This window comes from Pongo abelii, chromosome 20 (assembly GCF_028885655.2).
Source record: "Pongo abelii isolate AG06213 chromosome 20, NHGRI_mPonAbe1-v2.0_pri, whole genome shotgun sequence".
Classification (NCBI taxonomy): Eukaryota; Metazoa; Chordata; class Mammalia; order Primates; family Hominidae; genus Pongo; species Pongo abelii.
In genome coordinates, this window is record NC_072005.2 from 40915072 (window position 1) to 40934192 (window position 19121).

The 19121-nt window shown below is 54.3% G+C and overlaps 1 protein-coding gene across 9 annotated transcripts; it reads right to left on the minus strand.

Annotated features, from left to right (window-relative positions):
* Positions 1-1471: 1471 nt before the first annotated feature.
* On the minus strand, positions 1472-17769 carry DMKN (dermokine). Of its 9 annotated transcripts, XM_054540141.1 has the most exons (20): positions 17160-17769; positions 16700-16900; positions 16531-16587; positions 15874-15924; positions 15489-15704; positions 14260-14328; positions 14003-14053; positions 12287-12322; positions 11533-11586; positions 10204-10263; positions 10017-10064; positions 9796-9843; positions 6923-6979; positions 6207-6254; positions 4608-4655; positions 4453-4494; positions 4036-4107; positions 2954-2977; positions 2796-2843; positions 1472-1608 (listed from the first exon to the last, which is right to left on the minus strand). In XM_054540141.1, the coding sequence occupies exons 1-19, from the start codon at positions 17583-17585 to the stop codon at positions 2796-2798; spliced, it is 1656 nt and encodes a 551-aa protein (XP_054396116.1). In that variant the 5' UTR covers positions 17586-17769; the 3' UTR covers positions 1472-1608. The 9 variants fall into 9 exon arrangements, with proteins under 9 accessions (XP_054396116.1, XP_054396117.1, XP_054396118.1 ...); XM_054540142.1 differs by lacking the exon at positions 4453-4494; XM_054540143.1 differs by lacking the exons at positions 4453-4494; positions 10204-10263; positions 11533-11586; positions 12287-12322.
* Positions 17770-19121: the final 1352 nt, after the last annotated feature.

A 19121-nucleotide genomic window follows, 5' to 3' on the forward strand; every position in this document is an offset into this window, starting at 1 on the left:
CAGGACCCAGGAGAGAAGGGAGGCCGAGCAGAGGAGCGGCCCTCCCGGGCAGGCCGACTGGGTCAGCTCAGTCTCCTCAAGTCAGTTTTGGGCCGGGTTTCTTTCACGTATACGTCCACTGTTTGAGACCCTGTGCCTGTCCTGTGGGTGGAGAGTGACCTAGGCAGATGGGGGCCATTGCCCTCAGGGAACTCAAACCTGAAGGGAGTCACTTAGGCTGGCAGGGCGCCTCCTGTCCACCTTTTACTTCCTGTCCCCTGCAGGGATGCCAGGGGGACAAAGGGGTGGGGGATCCTTAATCCGGGCATGTTGGACCAGCTTGGTGGGACTTAGGGGCTCCTACTGCAGACTCCCAGCCCAGTCCCAAGGGCTCTTCAGCGTGGGATAAGCCTGGCTCAGCCTGCACCGCAGCCTCTCCTGTTTCATTGGTACAGTGGTGAGGTGGAAGTGTTCTGCCTCCCTCCCTCTGTATCCTGGAAACACAGGGCAGTCAGTGCCTGTGATAAGGCCCTGGGTTAGATCCAGTGCCCCCAACTTCCTAAGCACGTCTCCCCAACCACGCCCCCATCCCCACGGCAGCCTGTCTGTGTGGAGAAGCACAGTCTCTACCAGCACCTCGCTCCTGTTTCCTGCCCCTCTCCCCGACCGTCTGGGACTGACCTCCCGTTTTGAACAACCTCTTTCCCCCTGCTCCTGACTTGAATATTTCCACTGCCACTTTTTCAGGCCAACAAAACACCTGTGGCTGCTTCAAGTGCAAAAAGAACAGTATTCAAGCCAGACGTGGTGGCTTACGCCTGTAATCCCAGCAACTTTGGGAGGCCGAGGCGGGTGGATCACCTGAGGTCAGGAGTTCGAGAACACCCTGGCCAACATGGTGAAACCCCATCTGTACTAAAGACACAAAAATTAGCCAGGTGTGGTGGCGCATGCATGGAATCCTAGCTACTCAGGAGGCGGAAGCAGGAGAATTGCATGAACCCAGGAGGCGGAGGTTGCAGTGAGCCAAGATCGTGCCACTGCACTCCAGCCTGGGCCACAGAGTGAGATTCAGTCTCAAAAAAAAAAAGAATGGTATTCAGATATAGGTTGGGCAATGATTATTTTTTTATAGATGAGGAAACTGAGGCACAATGCAGACTTCTTGTCAGAAATAAAACCCAGGTCTCATCTCTCTCAGCCTCTGTGCTTTATACCAGTTTCAGGCAGAAGGCAGATTAGCTGCCCCTGAATCACTCTTCCATCCAGGCCATCAACATAGCATTAAAGAATAAAATTTGAGAAAGTCGTAGGGAAACAAGACTCATGTTTTATTTCCACAGAGAAACTCAAAAGTAGGAAGCTCCTCCTTCCTAGAGAACTGTCACAGTGACTTCAGGTCACAAAAGGGAGGAGGTACAGAAAGATGCTGGTGTATCCGATGAGGCTGGTGGTCACCGAAGCACCCCAGTGCAGTGGGAAGAAACAAGGAGAGACAAGCTGGGTCCCCAGCCTAGGAAACAGAGGTATGGCAGCCGGGCCAGGGCTGGCACAGGCTGGGGGCCAAGGGGAGGAGCTCCCTGATGACCAGTGCTTTTCGGGGCCTTGGTGGTGGTTGGAAGAAATTGCCTAGAAGAAAGAAAATCAAATGGTAGCACATGGCCACTCCTAAGCCTGCAGACACGGGGCATCTTTTCACCCAGCGTCTGGGCGCCCACCATTCTTTTGCTGTCTTACTTGTTCCCTTGTGGTGCCCCTCACTTTTGCTCCGCCTAAAACAGAGTTTGTGGTTCTGCCGAGCTAAGCTCGCTTAGCTTAGCTATCACCTCTCGCCCATGCAGCCTCGCTGCGTCCCACCTCTGAACCCTTTCACCAGGAGGCTCTTTTCTCCACAGTTCCCCTGTAACATCTCTATCCTGGTCCCTGTGCTCCATCTAGAATACCATCTTCTCTTCGCAGAGCTGTGCCTATGTGGTCCCACCTTAAGGTGCTTTCCGAGGGTCCTAGGTTATTTTCTTTCTTCTTTCTCTCTTGCTTGTTTTCTCTCTCTCTCTTTCTCTCTTTCTTTCTTTCTTTCGAGACAGGGTCTCCCTCTGTTGCCCAGACTGGAGTGCAGTGGTGTGATCATAGCTCATTGCAGTTTTGAACTCCTGGGCTCAAGCGATCTTCCTGCCTCTGCCTTCCAAGTAGCTAGAACTACAGGCATGTGTCACCATGCCTGGCTAATGTTTTCCATTTGTTTGTTTGTTTCGAGACAAGGTCTCACTGTGATTGCCCAGGCTGGAGTGCAGTGGTGCGATCGCAGTTCACTGCAGCCTCAACCTCCCAAGCTCAGGTGATTCTCCCACCTCAGCCTCCAGAGTAGCTGGGATTACAGTCATGCACCACCTCACCTGGCTAATTTTTTGTATTTTTAGTAGAGACAGGGTTTTGCCATGTTTCCCAGGATGGAATGGTTTGTTTTGTTTTGGTTTGTTTTGGTTTGTTTTTTTAGAGATGGGGTCTTGCTATATTGCCCAGTCTGGTCTCAAACTCCCAACCTCAAGTGATCCTCCCACCCCAGCCTCCCAAAGCACAGAGATTACAGGCATGAGCCACCATACCCAGCCCTAGATCACTTTATTATGGGTCTTTCTCCACACCCCACCATGAGGTCCCCTCTTCCTTAACACCTTTAGAGCATCCACCCAGAGCATACCTGACTTCGTGCCGCTGCCCACTGAGATCTGAGGATATACCAAGATCCTGGCCCTGCCCCTGGTGACTGTGCCTCCACTCCCAGGATGTGGCCTGGGTCAGCTCACTCTGACACTCACCTACCAAAACTTCACCCACTGCAGCAGGCTAGGTTGCACCCGGGAAGCCTGCCAGAAAAAGAGAAAGCCTGAGTGGCCACCACAGGGTCCCTTCCACACCCTCTGGCCTCAGGCCCCTTCTCTCTCCAGCCAGATGAAGATCAGGCCCCCATACTCACCGAGGAAGAAGGCGAGACTCCCCCCTGCAAAAAGATCAAAGGAAAGTGATGTGGGGCTCATGGCCTCCCTGTACTCTGCCATGGCCTCCGCACTCATGCAGGGCCCAGCAGCAAGGGCAGGCTCACACCAGAGCTATCACCAAGGTTTTCCAGTCTGACTGTGGACATTCAGGCTGTGGAGGTGGTTTCACAGCACATTTATCATCCTGAGTGCACTTGATCCAAGATGATATTGAACATGGTTCCTGGGCACGTACTGACCAAGGGGGTCAAAAGAGGATAGGCCTCGCCCTGCCAGGTAGGTAGACATTGGCCACAGATAACCCGGCAGAGTGGAAGCCACAGATAACTCAGCAGAGCTTCCACGAAGCCACAGGCAGTAGAAGCTGCATGTCCCTCCTCTCACCGGCCTGGAGTTTCTCGTCTCTCAGTGGAAGGTCCTCTCCCCAAGGGCGGGGACTTTATTGTCATGAGAGATGGAAATACACAGCCTGCTGTTGCTTTGTCAGCCAAATTTGTACTTAGCATATTCATTTACTGATGTTATGAGATTGCCTTCTTTGCAACGGAATGAAACCAAATTCTTACGTATTTTTTCTTTTCATTTCCTTTGTGGAATAAAGCATTCATTTCACCGCCAACCAGGCATCCCCAGGCCGGCCTCCCCTAAGTGCTAGTCTGCTTTCCTTGTCCTCCATTCCATCTTCCCCCCAAAAAAAAGGTCCACAGAGAGGGAACCTGTGAGGAAGAGCTGCTTGTGTGTTTTGCAGGTGTCATGATTTTTTAAAGCCTATATTCTTCTTGGAGAGGGTGTTGGTTCTCAGTTTTCTCTGTTGCTGCTGCTCCTTTTTAACCTTTTCTGACTGGGTGGGTGTGAGGCGCATTGAACCCTCCTGCCCTCCACTTCCAAACTGTCTCAGGGAACCCGAGTCTCCCTTACAAAGGGGTGGGGAGGCCTGGACTCAAAGAGAGCGGGATCCGGCCTCAGGCAACCAACCGAGAGGACCCGGGCAGTGAAAGCCTCTCTCCCCATCCCTCATGCAGAGCCCCCAGCGGGAAGACAGGGCGGTTGCAGGTCTCACCTTTGCAGGGGTCTTGACTGAATACTGCCCACCATAGGCAGTGGGATACGCATGCTGGTTATAATTGTAGTTCTGTGGAAGAAGTGGGTATGGGGGTTAGAACAGATGGACGAAGGCCATTTTGCTCTGGAATAAACATCCCACCTTCCTGCCTGGACCAGACCTTTCCTAAAACGCCTGCCTTTTCTCCTCCTTGTGTCACGTGTTTTCTTTTATACAATCTCCTCCAGCCAGCCAGGGCCCCCACCCTCACCTGCCTTTACTGTCCTAGCCCAAATGGCCACCGCCTCCTCCTCCTCCTCCTTCTGCCCTCAAGACCTCTCCCAACTCTTCAAGTGTTACTTGGGAGGTGAGGGTAGGAGACCAAGAAAAGAAGTGCCAGGACCTAACCCAGCGGGTCCGTGGTAGATGTCTCACCTTGGAAGTTACAGCTGCCACCTCCTGCCATCCTGCACCCGGCTGAGAGAGCCATTGAATGGAAGGGTGAAAGAGAATTTCAGATTGCCCAGACCCGGGAGCAAGGCCAAGGGGGACCAAGGGCCCTGCAGGGGAACCTGAGGACAGAGACTCACCTGATCGGCTCTGCCTGCACGTTTCTGCAGTGATGATGCGTCTGCACCCTGAAAGGAAGAAGGGGCCACAGTTCGTGCCTCCGCAGTCGTGCGGGCATTGCCGGGCTTCCAGAGCCCCAGTTTCTCCCTCACCCCACCCCTTTCCACGTGCTACCTATAGAGAAGACAGTGAGCCTGGAGGAGCTGATGGCCCAGATAGATAGAAGACAGATATCCACACTCAGCATTGGGAGCCAGGGAGAGAACCAGGTTTGGCAACACCTTCCCCACCCATGCCCTGGGAGAGTTGGCAGCTCCAGCCTAAGACTGAGCTAGAACAAGTGAGCTGCAGCCATGCAGGCTCCTCTGGGGCAGACCCAGGCACCGCAGCCCAGCCCGCCTTCTGCCTGCACCAAGTCCTGCTGCTATGCCTGTAGGCCCTTAGTCCCTGCACACCGACGCCATGCCCCACCAGGTGCTTGAAGGAGGGGTTGTTATCTGCAGAAGCTGTGTGCTTAGGTTAGCGCTGGACTACAGGAAGCAAAAAAAGAGAAATACAAGAAAACAGATAAAGTAACTTAAGACACTGCAGATGTGCCAGACACCCCCCAGCCCCAGCGCAGGAGGAGAAACTCTAAGCGTTGAAAAGAAGTTGAGTTCCTGCCATCACGGCTTCTCCACTTGGACCGTCTGCCCTGCCACACACACACACACAGAGTGACAGTGAAGTCCTGACTCCAGCATTAACTCTGCCTTATCCATACCTGACCTTGAGCCTAAACCCCACTGCAAGCGCTAACCCTGAGGTCACAAACTGGTTGACCATAGGCCTCCAGATATTTTTTGCTTGGTCTACTTAAAAATTAAATTAGTTACAATTAGAGATCAGCATCCTGGTTCTTCGTGAAACATCAGATAACACGCCACCCTGTTCACACACGCATGCATGACCGCACTTAGCTGGAGCGCCTCGACTTCCCCCTTCGCAGGGCCCCACCTGTCTGGCCTCATATACTTGACACATGTAGACGCGGGAGCAGGCAGCCCTTGTCTCAGTGCCCACAGGTCTTGTTTCTCAAAGGCTACTGGCCATGCAGAATTGGAGTGTGGTCTTTGGCACTGCCCAGAGGTCCTCCCCATCCTCCCTGACCCAGGTCTTCAGACCCTCAGCAGCTGCCTCCACAAGACAGGGACCTGACCCCTGCATACCACCCTCCCGTTCCGCCTCAGCTGTCCTCCCCATGCCCCAGCCTAGGCCCCTTCTTCCCCACAACGTGGTCTCCCCGCACCTGCGCACCCTGCGGTACCCACCCAGCCGTGGGTCCCCTGGGTCCAGGCCAGGCCCAGCAGGAGCAGGAGCAGAGCAGAGGCAGTGGCCAGCTTCATGTTCATGTGCTTGTGGAGGCCCCAGCCCTCAGCCTTGGCTTTTATCCTAGGGAGGTCCTCCCTGCTCCTCAGTGACTCACGGCTTCTCCCTCTCACCCCGCCCCCACTCGGGATTGCACAAAGCCTGGGAAAGTGGGAAGGGAGGGGAAGAAACTGGGACAGACACCTGGGTCAGCGGCTTGCCCAGGGCCCTGAACCCTGTGTCCCAGAGCTGAGAAGTCCTGCCCCCCTTACCTCAATAATTGCTTTCCAGTTGAGGAAAGGAGTGTTCTGTTTGAAATCCTGCAGGCAGAAGGAGGGCAGAGTGGGCCAGGGAGGCAGAACCCACGGGGTGGTCTATGCAGCAAATTGGGGGGGTTTCCAGATCTCGGGTAGGAAGGAGCTTTTGGGTGTGGTTTGGGGTTGGAGGAAGGTAAGCACATGGGAGATTGAGGGTGTCAGCACTTGAGATGGTATTGGTGATAAGATTTGGGTGATAAGATTTGGGTGACAGCTCATTTGGATGAGCCGTCTCAAAAATGAAGAGGGGGAGTTGGCCGGGCGCGGTGGCTCATGCCTGTAATCCCAGCATTTTGGGAGGCCGAGGCAGGTGGATCATGAGGTCAGGAGATCGAGACTATCCTGGCTAACATGGTATAAACTCCATCTCTACTAAAAATACAAAAAAAATTTAGCCGGGCGCGGTGGCGGGCGCCTGTAGTCCCAGCTACTCGGGAGGCTGAGCCAGGAGAATGGCGTGAACCTGGGAGGCAGGAGTTTGCAGTGAGCCGAGATAGCGCCACTGTACTCCAGCCTGGGTGATAGAGCGAGACTCTGTCTCAAAAAAAAAAAAAGAAAAGGGGGAGTTTTGAGACAGGTGTTTGGAGCAGAGGGTGGCTGCCTTGAGGGAGGCTTGGGGAGAGTTGGGAGGGCCAGGCCCCCAGTTCTTCAAACAGCAAGAATTCTCCTACCTCCCAGAGTCGGCTGAAGTAGAGGAGGGCTCGGGTGCTGGGGGGCGGGACCTGGTTCTGTGGATGAAAGGCGGGGAGCAGGTTAACAGAGAGCCTGGGCCCACTCACCCACCCCTCCTCCTGCTACTGCCCTTTCTCAACCTTCAGAATGTCATTGTGACTAAGGTTGGGGACGCGAGGAGCTGGGAGTCTTTAGGGACACGAGGAAACCATTTTGGGAAACACAGGGAGAGACAGAGGCACTAACCAACTCTCCCTGTCCCAGAGCATACAATGTTTTCTATCCCAAGTTCCCCAGCCTCCAGCAGAACCTAATTCTAGCAAAACCTCAAGACTAGGACCTGCCTCACAGCATCCCCTTTCCACCTGCCGGGCCTCCTCCAGCCCATTTCCTAAAGCTGTGGGGCTGCAGCCACCCCTTCCACACCACCCCGGACAACAGCGGAGACATAAGAAAGGAGCAGACACCGGGAGTGTGGGGCAGCTAAGGTTTATTTCGAGGGCAAGGGCTGAGATTAGTGATGAGAGGGTGGTGTTTTAAGGAGGGGGCGTGGGGGCTCCCATCCAATCTGGTGGCTCCTTGTCTGGAGGTCACGGGATGCGAGAGCTTCTCTGGTCCTGGGCAAAGAAACAGGTTCTTTTTTGTTTTGTTTTGAGATGGAGTCTCGCTCTGTCGCCCAGGCTGGAGTGCAGTGGCACGATATCAGCTCACCACAACCTCCGCCTCCCAGGTTCAAGCGATTCTCCTGCCTCAGCCTCCCAAGTAGCTGGGACTACAGGCGCACACCACCATGCCTGGCTAATTTTTGTATTTTTAGTAGAGATGGGGTTTTGCCACATTGGCCAGACTGGTTTCTTGACTCCTGACCTCAAGTGATCTGCCAGCCTCGGCCTCCCAAAGTGCTAGGATTACAGGCGTGAGCCACCGCGCCCGGCCAGAAATAGGTTCTAAGAGAGAGCTTAAGGAACAGGAATTCTGGGGCATCGTGAGCCAACGCAAGGGTATAAGAGACCCCTGCTCCAGAAATCTACAGGGACCTTTTTGCCCACCACTGCTATCCAAACAAACCCAGATATCCTGGCTTGGGCTTAAGAACCCCCTGCCTCGTCAGGAACATTACACTGCGTTCCCCTCTGCTCCCTCCTCACTCTGGCTGAAGTCCTCAGCTCCCTCACCCCACTGTGAAGAATGGGGCTCCATTCTCTCCCTTGCCCAACTCTGCCCTGCCCTGCTTTCTAGGAGATCTGCCCCTTGAGGAGCTGGCCCAGATGGATCCTGCCTCACTGCGATCACTCCCTCGACTGCTGCCCTAGATGGGCAAAACTGGCAGGCTGTCTGTCCTGGCTCTCTGGGAAGTGTCTGTACATGCCCCGGCTCTCCCATCAGACCCTAAGTTCCCTGTGACCCAGGAAAGAGTCTTGCTCCTACCAGAAACCGTTCTCTATGAAACAGAGAGGCCGGATGCAGTGACTCACGCCTGTAATCCCAACATTTTGGGAGGCCAAGGCGGGCAGATCACTGAAGGTCAGGAGTTCGAGACAAGCCTGGCCAACGTAGTGAAACCCCACCTCTACCAAAAATACAAAAATTACCCGGACGTGGTGGCGGGCACCTGTAAACTCAGCTACTGGAGCGGCTGAGGCAGGAGAATCATTTTGAACCCAGGAGGCAGAGGTTGCATTGAGCCGAGATCGAACCACTGCACTCCAACCTGGGTGACAGAGCGAGACTCCGTCTCACAAAAAAAAAAAAAAAAAAGAAAGAAAGAAAAAGAAAAGAGAAAAGAAAAGAACAGAGAACATGAATCCACTGTAGCTGAGTGGGAACATCTGTACTCTCCTGTCTCCTCAACCTCCTTCCTAAAAGGTCAGACTTAGATTTTCCTGAGCCCAGTCTTCTTTCTTTTACATTAAAGGCCAGAAACTCCACTGCTCACAGGGGCCAGTCGGGTGGCTAAAATGACTGTGACAGGTAGGGACAGTCTGGCCACTAGGGAGTGACCCCCCCACCCATTCCCAACACCCCCTACCTGGGCCAAGCAGCAGCTGTTTCTCAGCTCTAGCCTAACCCCACCCCATGGAAATGGAACTCAGTGTTGCCAGTTTTTGAAAGAAACCAGAAATCCAAATCATTATGTGAAGTCTCTCCATGTTTAAACTTTGACAATTAATTCATATTCTTAAAAAAAAAAAAATAGAGTGTCTCAAAAACCCATCCTCCAATCACCAATCGCAGCTTCTGCCAGGGGTGTGTCTGCATGGGTTGTCCACCTGTCCTTCCTCCCCTCCCTTCCAGTCCAGCCCCCTCTACTCTAGAGGTGCCTGTGCTACTCAGGTATCAAAGCAGCCTGGCCAGGGGTTCCCCTGCAAGAGGGAAGGGTAGGCAGGGAGGAAGGAGGGGGGGGTTCTGCACCCCAGCTGTGTTTTTGTTTGTGTAGGAGAGACTAATGCCTGTCACCCCTGAGGCTCTCGGCCAGTGCTGGTTCCTTTCTCTGGGTGCCCTTCCTCTCGGGGCCTCTTAGCTTCACCTCACTCCTCATTCCATGTGCCCTCTAGGAGTCAATCTACCCTCCCCTTAACCTTCCCCATCTCAAAGGGGAAAGTGAGGTTCGGGACCTGCTCAGGTCTGTATGTTGAAGCAGCAAAGAAGCCCATCCCCTCTGCTCATCCTCAATCTCAGCTGCTCCAGATTCTCCCCCTCTTTTCAGGTCTCCTCTGTCCTCCTTCCTCCACCCCCAGTGTGTTTAGTTTTTGTTTTTAGCACTGGCCTAAATGCTTCCTTAGTGGCCAGCATCACTGTTTCCCCAGCTCACCGAGCGGAGGTTTAGCTTTCTTCCCTATACCCATCTCCGATGAAGAGTTCCAGCCCTTACCTTGTTTATGGCATCCCAGTTAATGAAACCCAGCTTGGATTTAAAATTCTGTGGAGGAAACAAAAAGAAGAATGGCCAAATTGAGTCATAAGGTAATTGGCCGAGAGAGGTCAAGGGCCACTGCTGACTGTTGGCTTAGAAAGAGGACCCCAGCCTGTGGGGCCAAGGGCAGGGGTTGGTTTTCCAAATGCGAGTGAACAGAGCCATCTCGCAGAACTCACCTTCCAGAAAGTGTCAAAGTTAAACATCCCAGGAGACGTCTCAGAGTTCTACGGAACCAAGGAGATATCGGATGAGAGAAGAACCCACTTTGTGAGCCAGAGTCGGGAGATCTGAGTGGCAGGAGGGGAGGCGAGGATTGCGTAACACCATGGTCCCAGCCCAAGGTGGAGTGTTGCCTCCACTCACCACAGTATTGACTCCACCAACAGCGTCACCTCCTCCACTGCCCCAGCTGGACCCTTGCCCCTGGGTGGGGAAAAGGGGGACCGATGTCCAAGGCTTATGCGTCCTATCATGCCTGCCACCTGTCAACCTGCCCCAGATTGCTTCATCCCCACCTCGGTCCAGGCTTCCTGTCCTCGTCTCTGTAAAGCCGCCTTCTCTTCCTTACACAGCACCAAAAAGTTCACCTGGGAAAGCCTTCTTAGAATGGCTTGCTCCCATGGAACCCCACCCAGTCCCCTGAATCTCAGTATTCAGACTCTTGCCTCTGTCCTGGTCTGTCCCCAAAACACCTCAAGTAAATGAGATTAGCTAACGTGTAGTCCCATGGCACACCAAGCACCATGCCTTATGCAGCATCTGTCTCCAGAGTCTGGACTCCACAACACCTTGGTCTGGTGGTGATATGGAAACTGTACAGTAACTGAAGGCTGCGTGAGTCAGGCTTCACTGTCCTCATTTTACTGGAGGAAGCTCAGGCTCGGAGAGGTTAGCTGACTTGCCTGAAGATACACAGATGACATGATAGAGCTGGGTGTTTTTAACATATATCTTAAATTTTTTTGAGGCTGGGCATGGTGGGTCACGCCTGTAATCCCAGCACTTTGAGAGGCCGAGGCGGGTGGATCACCTGAGGTCAGGAGTTCGAAAACAGCCTGGCCAACATAGTGAAACCCCATCTCTACTAAAAATACAAAATTAGTCAGGCATGGCGGCACATGCCTGTAATCCCAGCTACTTGGAAGGCTGAGGCATGTAATCCCAGCTACCTGGGATTACAGGTGTGAGCCACTGCACCTGACCTATTATTTTCTTTTTAAAAAGTAGAGACAGGGTCTTGCTATGTTGCTCAGGCTGGTCTCAAACTTCTGGGCTGAAATGATCCCCACACCTCAGCCTCCCAAAGTGCTGGGATTACAGTTAGGCTGGTGCCTGGCCAGAGCTGGCTTTTGAAACCTCATCTTCTACCTCAAAGCTCAGTGACTTTCTCCTTCTCAACACTGCCTCCCTACGTATGGAAATCCCCTTGACCATTCTTCTGTTACTTTTATCTGTTTTTTCCCCTTACAAAAGTAACATGGCTCTGATCCAAATCAAAAGGAAGGAAGGAATGAATGAACCGAAGATGGAGATGGGGATCCCACACCCCTGTTTTGGTCTCTTGATGGTCACTGGACACAGATTCAGAGCAGCTTGCAAGAAGAAACTGATATTTTTGTTTCTTTTCCCAGGATCTTAGCATGCTTCACCATCCCTTCTCCTAAAGCCAACCCTGCCTGCTCCTAGGCTCACCCGGTAATTGTCTCCAGAGCCTCCAAGGAGGCGATTGCCCTCTTTGCTTATTTCCTAGGGAGACAGAAAATGGAGAGGAGTTGATGGGGAGGCAGGTGGGCGGGGGGACAAGAGGGCAGGGAAGCAGGGTGTCGGCAAGGGATTCCTGAATTGGGGGACTGAGACATGAGCATGACAGAGGACTTCCCAGAGCCCCGAGAAAGAGGTCCTTCTCTCAGGGAAGCTCCATCTGCCCTGCAATCTCGTTTCGAGCTCCTGTGGGTCGGATGGCTGCTCACTTACGATGTCCATAGATAACATCGCCATCTCTGTTCATGTTCATTTCTGCAAGCTGCCCAAAATCCATCAGGGAGGGCTTTGCCAGCAAAGCATCTGAATTCTCCCCTGGCTTTGGAGCTGGAGTGAGCCAGGTTGTTACACTAAATTGATTCTAACTGAAGGACCCTGTCTGGGCTGATTGGCATTAGTAAGAAAAGGGGATGCTAGCTGGAGAGCCAGTGGGGGCTAAGGCGGCATAGAGTAGACTGGCTGGTCCCCTCTTAAGGGAGAAGTGGGCTCCTCTGGAGTCCTGCTTTATCTGCTGTGAAACATGGCAAATTCCCAGACCCATCAGTACTTCCTCATTCCCAGAGCTCTCATGTAGACCTGGCAGGGATGTGGGACCACCTGTCTGCCAGTATTGCTCCTGGAGAACAGACCTCTATCCCACTTACTACCGGCACAGTCTCTGCCCCCACATCTACCATCCTCTTACCCTCATGTTGTTGGAAACTCCCTGTCCTCTGAAGCCCTGCAGGATGAGACAAAGAAACACAGACCCCTGCTGAAGATCCTGAGGCCACCCCCGAAAATTAATGTATCGATTTAATATGATTCCTCTAACAATCCTAATGGCACTCTCTTTTGGAACTGGTCCGAACACTGACTTTTTTTTGGAAGGATAAAAGTCTAAGAATAGGTAAGAAAACACTGGAAAAGATAAATAGTAAGTGAAGATAAGAGGTAGATAGTAACATACTCTACAGCTACCATAAATAAAGCAGTGTGGTCCCTGTCCGACAGAATTCCCAGAAACTCCCCAAAATACTTTTACAAGAGGCATTTTAAATCAGTAGTTGAAGTGATTGAATACATGGGACTGGGAATATCAGTGAAGTATTTTGGGGGAAAATTTTAGTTCTAGCTCATCAATTTCCTCCTCTCTGTTTTTAACCAGTTTTCCCCTCATAAAGGAGCACACAGCTCGGATACAAAGCGTAGGGTAAGTCTGGTTAGATGGAGGGGTGGGACTAGACAGCATACAGGAAAACAAAGTCCAGATGCATCCCAGTTAAACTGAAAAAGTGAAATTGCAGGAGTATGCATAGTGCTAGAAGAAAATAAAAACCTTAAAGCGGTACACCAAGAGCAAAAACCATAGAAGAAAAGATGGCTGCTTTTTGACTACTTACATACTTCAAACTGTGGTATATTAAAAAACTAGAAAAGTCCGGGTGCAGTCACTTACGCCTGTAATCCCAGCACTTTGAGAGGCCGAGGCGGACAGATCACCTGAGGTCAGGAGTTTGAGACCAGCCTTGCCAACATGGTGAAACCCTGTCTCTACTAAAAATACAACAAAAAAAAATTAGCCAGAGGTGGTGGCAGGCATCTGTAATCCCAGCTACTCGGGAGGCTGAGGTAAGAGAATCGCTTGAACCCAGGAGGTGGAGGTTCCAGTGAGCCGAGATCGCACCACTGCCCTCCAGCCTGGGCGACAGAGCGGGACTCCATCTCAAAAAGGAAAAAAACAAAAACAAACTAGAAAGAGGGTTACAAACGGGGAGAAATTTTTTTAAAAAAAAAACAGTTTGTTCCCATAAAAGGTTAGTATCCCTCATAGATTACCTAAAAAGAGATGTCTCTACTCAGCCCCAGCACCTCCGGTCTGGCCTTGCTCCTGGCCAAGTGGGTCCCTTCCCACCAACGCCTCACCCAGGAGCTTGTTAGCAACGCAGCCAACTGGCTCAGCCCCACCCAGCCCTGTTAGAGCAACCTGCACTTTCACAAGATCTCAGTGACACTAACTCTCAGCACCACAGGTGCTGACATAAAGCCCACATTTCCAGCATAACTGGGGGGAATGTTTTTCCAAAGCACTCTGAATCCCCCAGAGTTCACCACAGTCTGTTCCCCGGCTGGATAGAGGACATTTAAGACAATTGTGCTTCTAAAAGGACCGGTTTACGTGGAATTTCTCCCAGCCCCATCTGTGGTATAAGGTGAGGTATAACACAGCAAGATTTGCAATTAATTAGTACTTTGGAAATTGTTAGCATTTTTAGGAGTGCATTTGGTTTCTTCTGCCGAAATAGTCAGTTCCCCGCAGACAAGGCAGGAGGGGGTTGAGCAGAGCTGAGTTAGGAGGAGCGGGCACAGTCCTGGGCAGGAACTGCAGTCCCCAGGAGACTGAAGAGACTTTGGCTCTCACCTGAATCCCAGATTCGCCGGTCCCGCGGGCTTCATTCCCTGGCTTTTCACACTGCCGGGGAGAGAAAGGGGAGACTTTCCCTCAGTCCCCTCCCAGACCAGTCCCAGCCCCAAAATGGCAGCATTTTAACCCTGGGGCGAGCCGCTTCCGCTCCACCTCCGCGGCCATCCAGCCCCATCTCCGCGATCCTGCGAGTGAAACCAGCTGCTCTCCTTTTTCTTCCCGCGGTTGGTGGGAGATTCACGCCAGCCACTCACCCCGGGTTTATGTCCATTTCCTCCGCCGCTCCCACCGTGGTTGCCGGAGGAGGAGCCGGTGCTGGATCCCTGCAGGGGAAAGCAGGATTTCAAACGCTGTCCTAAAAGACCTAAAGGGGACCCAGTCGTTCCCAGCGGTGTTACAGATTTGTTGGAACCCCAATCAGATTCCAGTCCTCTTTCCAACCTCCAGAACTTCCCCCTCTTTAGCCTGTTGGTCGCTGCAGGAAGTTATTCTGAGCATGGAGAAGGCCAGGTGTGGCCGAGGGTATTCGGAACTATGCAATGATTTGGAGAACCTGAGCGGCTGCCCACCGCAGACCGGGGGTGGGAACCCCTGGAGCCCGGCCGCGCAGTAGCCGCGATCCTGCCACCAGGGGGCAGCAAGTGGAAGGGACCCTAGAGCCCTCACCTAGGAGCGGCCGTAGCTGCCTTGGTCACTATTCCCAAAACTGCCCTAGGTGGGGGAGAGGAGGCTCATACGGGGAGCGGCGTATGAGAGCAGCTCAGGTTATTCGGCTTATTGTGTCCACGCACCTCCTCCTGTCTGACACCTTTCCCAGACCCCTGAGGAAGCCAGATGTGGCTCCCTCTCCAGCTCGACTCCAAGACACGGGATGGGAGAGGCCATCAGCCAAGGGGTTGGACAGGCCATTGACCAGGAGGCTGGAGGGACTGCCGGCTCTGGAGTCAGTGAGGCCCGGGGCCCAGGGGTGGCAGCTGCGGGGTCACAGCGCCCCTTCCTGCCCTCACACCCATCGCGCAGGGGCCCCATGTGTGAATGTCGTCTGCACCGTCGCTCTGTCAGCGTCCGTAGGTCTCCCGGATCACAGTCCTGCCCCCATTCTCCTGGGAGCTTCCCAGACAAGTGTCATATTCTCCCATGTCCCCCTGTCTTCTCCGCCACCCCACGGTCTCCTGAGACTTGCCAAGTGGAGTTGACTGCAAGAGCTTAGACAGGCGGGATAACGTCCCCACCATCACAGAGTGGAAAATAGGGATACAGAGTCAGAAGCAGTGGGGTGGCTCTGGCAGAAACGATAGTGTGCGCATCAGGGGCACAGCATGGGTGGGGAACAGGAGGCTGAGGGAGCCTCAGGGTGACGACTGTCAGGGAGGCCGCCCATCCTGGGGCAGTGGCAGCTTTCAGAGAAACTTGGAGCCCTCTCCCGGCAGGGACCACTAGGGCCTCACCCCATCTCAGCCTTCCACAGAGGTGCCAAACTCACCCAGGAGGACTCACTGCCACTGTCACCTCTGCTGCCACCATTGTTGCTGCTGCTGCTGCCACCACTGTTGCCACTGCTGCTGCCACCGCTGTTGCCACTACTGCCACCACTGCTGCTGCCACTGCTGTTGCCACTGCTGCTGCCACCACTGCTGCTGCCATTGTTGTCACCATTGCTGCCACTGCCACTGCTGCCCGACTGTGAGCCGCTGCCTCCCTGAGGGACAGGAAGGGAGCAGGGCTGGGATTAAAGACAGAGCGCCAAGACGGGCCCCTCCTCCCTCCCTCTCCACCCAGGCCATATTCCATGATGCCCAGTCTAAGGGGAGCAGGACTTCTCCATTTTCTCCTGGTGCACAACTCCTGGGTTGCCCCTCTCCACTCACCCCAGAGTTGCTGGAGCCTCCGCCTGAGCCAGATGGTGGGGGGTTAGTGCACTGTGGAGGGAAGGGGATGGTGAGTTTGGGGACGGTGAGTTTGGAGACGTTGGCCTCAGCCATGGACACAGGCCAGGCCTCTCCCATTCTTTAGGGCTTGGCTTCCTTTCTCCTAATGTGTTTCTCCTGCCTCCCCTTCCCATCTGCCTCCTCCCCGGGCCCAGGCCCGTCTCTTCCTCCTTTTTTTTTTTTTTTTTTTTTGAGACAGGGTCTTACTCTGTTGCTCAAGCTGGAGCGCAGTGATGCGATCTCGGCTCACTGCAACCTCCATCTCCCAGGTTCAAGTGATTCTCCTGCCTCTGCCTCCCAAGTGGCTGTGATTACAGGCGCATGCCACCATGACCGGCTGATTTTTATATTTTTAGTGAAGACAGGGTTTCACCATGTTGGCCAGGCTGGTCTTGAACTCCTGACCTCAGGTGATCCACGTGCCTTGGCCTCCCAAAGTGCTGAGATTACAGGCGTGAGCCACCTCGCCCAGCCCCATCTCTTCCTCTCACCCCAATCCCTCCACTCCCCCATCTTGCTTTCCTCTTTGTCTTTCCCCAGCTCTCCGTAGCCTGCACCCAGTGGCTTCTTCATTCATTCCCAGCCCCTTCCTCTTACCCCTTCATTCTGGTTGCTGCCTCTCACTGAACCATAGCCAGGCTGGGCCACAGCTCCCTGCAGAGAGGGTGAGACTGAGAGTAGGATCCAGAGGGACCAGGGAGGCATGCGGAGCATGTGGGCTTGGAGGGAGGGAGGTGGCAGGTAGCAGGTCTGGGGATGACTTTACCTGAGTGTTGGTCCTAAAGTTTGGTGGCCCTCCATTGCCTCCTTGACCCCAGGGAGCTCCCTGAGGGTTGGTTCCAAAGCTGCCTGCCGAGTTTCCGGGGTATCCATGGACCCACGGAGTCACCAGACCTCCAGGATTGCCCTGGCCCTGGCCTCCAAGGCCACCTTGAGAGCCAAAGATGCCATGGCCTCCAGAAGTTTCCTGCAAGAACAACATACCTGCACTTAGTGGGGCCATCTCTGAGCCTGGTAGAGAAGAGCCAGGGCAAATCATACAGAGACCGGGAGAAAGACAGGCAGAGGGACTCCAGGGTGGCATAGGAGGGGGGCGGAGCATAGAAGGAAACTGCCTCAGAAGGCTGCAAGTAAGAGATCCATCCATCCTTTCAACCGTTTCCCAAGAATCTCAGCCCAGCAGCCCACAGCCTCCCATTTCCACACCCGGCCCCACAGTCACTCACCCAAGCACCACTGTGGCCAGGCACCCCCTGCCAGGAGCCTTGGACAGCATCTGCTCTGTGTCGAATGACATCCTCCGCCTGTCTGCCAATCTCATGCCCAGTGTTTCCCAGAGCATGGGCTGCTTCCCCGACCCTGTTGCCCAAAGCATCTGCTGGGCCAAAGCCCGGAACCTGCCTGACTCCAGTGCTGACTGCTTCTCTGGTCCCTTGGCCAAGGGCCTCATTGACTTTAGAGCCGGCTTTCCCTCCGGCCTCTTTGCCAACGGCCTGTCCCACCCCTTGGCTGAGGGCGTCTCCCATGCCATGCCCAATGGCCTCCCCAGTATTTGTCCCAGTGCTTTCCCCTTCGCTCTGCAGGGGGCCAGCCTCCCCACTGCCCAGGCAGAGGGCCAGCAGGAGGCAGGCCAGCGACCCCTGGAACTTCATCTCTGCCCAGCCCCCTCTCTCTCCAGAGCGTTTTCCTCCCACCAGGGTCTCCTCCTTGCCGCCCTTGCTCTGCGTCTGTGTGCCCTCCTCTGTCTTCCTCCTTCCGACTCCCTGTCCTCCCTCCCTCTGGGTCTGCAGCCTTCTCTCTCCTGTCCTCAACTGCCCGGCCTTCTCAGAGTCCACCTCCCTGTCACCACTCCTTATACTCTAGGTTGGGAGAAGGCGACAGGGCTGGGCAACCTGAGGTCCCTCCCCACAGTGACTCAGGGCCCAGCCACCGATAGGGTAATCAGCTGTTATTGTGAGTCTGAGAGTCTCTGTCGAAACAGAGAGTGAGCCGCATCAGGGAGGGAGGGAGAAAAGGATGAGGTGATGCAAAAGCGCTCCCATTTCCCAACCCCAGGCATTCGGGGCGCTGGGTGGGGGCAGGGGCATCCAAGGAGACAGGTTGTTGTTGGCTCCTGGAGGTGGTGGGATGGGGGCAGACTTACAAGAGAGGAGTTACTGGCAGGACCACACCAAGGGAGTAAGGACAGGGAAGCCCCAGGGGACAGGACCCACCCAGGCTCAGCCAGCCTGGCTCAGGGGCTCCAGAGTGACAGTCATTGCCCGTCCTCGGCCTTTCTCGGTTTCAGCACCTCAGCCTCTCCTCTCCCTCTCCCCTCCCGCATTGCCACCTACAGGTGGCTGCCCTCTTGTTCCTCCACACCTTCCAGCCTGCAGAGAGAGACTGGCAGCCACAGGGCTGTGTGTCAGCTTCTGAGGTTCTGCGGAGAGCCCCCGGGGGGACCCTTGGTGTCGGGGAAGGAGATGGCTGTAGCCCTTTGAGTGGTCAGCAGGGTGTCTCAGAGTTCAGGCTGCTCCCGGCTGAGAAAGCTGGGTGCGGAGCAGGGCAGCCGGGCGCGCCAGCCACCCCTGGGAACGAGTGGGAGGGAAGTCCAAGGGAGGGAGCCGCTGAGCCAGGTGCCCATCCTGTTTACGCAGCCCTAGAGGGGCACGTGTGAGTATGAGCGCCTATGAGGGGCGGGACTGGGCCAGCTCACCCCACCCATCCCCCAGGCCAGGGGCCAGGGCAGCAATGGCAAGTGAGGAGAGGGTAGCACAAGGTCAGGAGCCATCAGTGAGTGCCATGGCCCTCTCCCCAGTCCCAGCTCGGGATACAGAACCTGGGAGCCTCCCCCCGCCTCACCCCTGCCCAGCAAGTGTGGCTGCTTCTCTATTCCCAGGGGCCACAGGGCCTCCCACTGTTTCGTATCACTGGGGTTCATCGCCCAGTTAGGAGGGGCCAGTTTCCATCAGCCTTTCTCAATGTCTCTCAGTCAGTCTCTCTCTCCACTCTCCACCCCAATATCCACACCCCAGCTTATAACATCCAACACTTCTTACCTTGTAAACACAATCCCCATCTGTCCTCCTCAGCTCCTACTTCCCTGTTATTCCATCTCTGACTCGTTAATGATGATAATAGTAATGGTGGTAATAATAATAATAATAATTACAGCTCCAGCTTATCAGCGGTTCTCTATGTACCCAGCA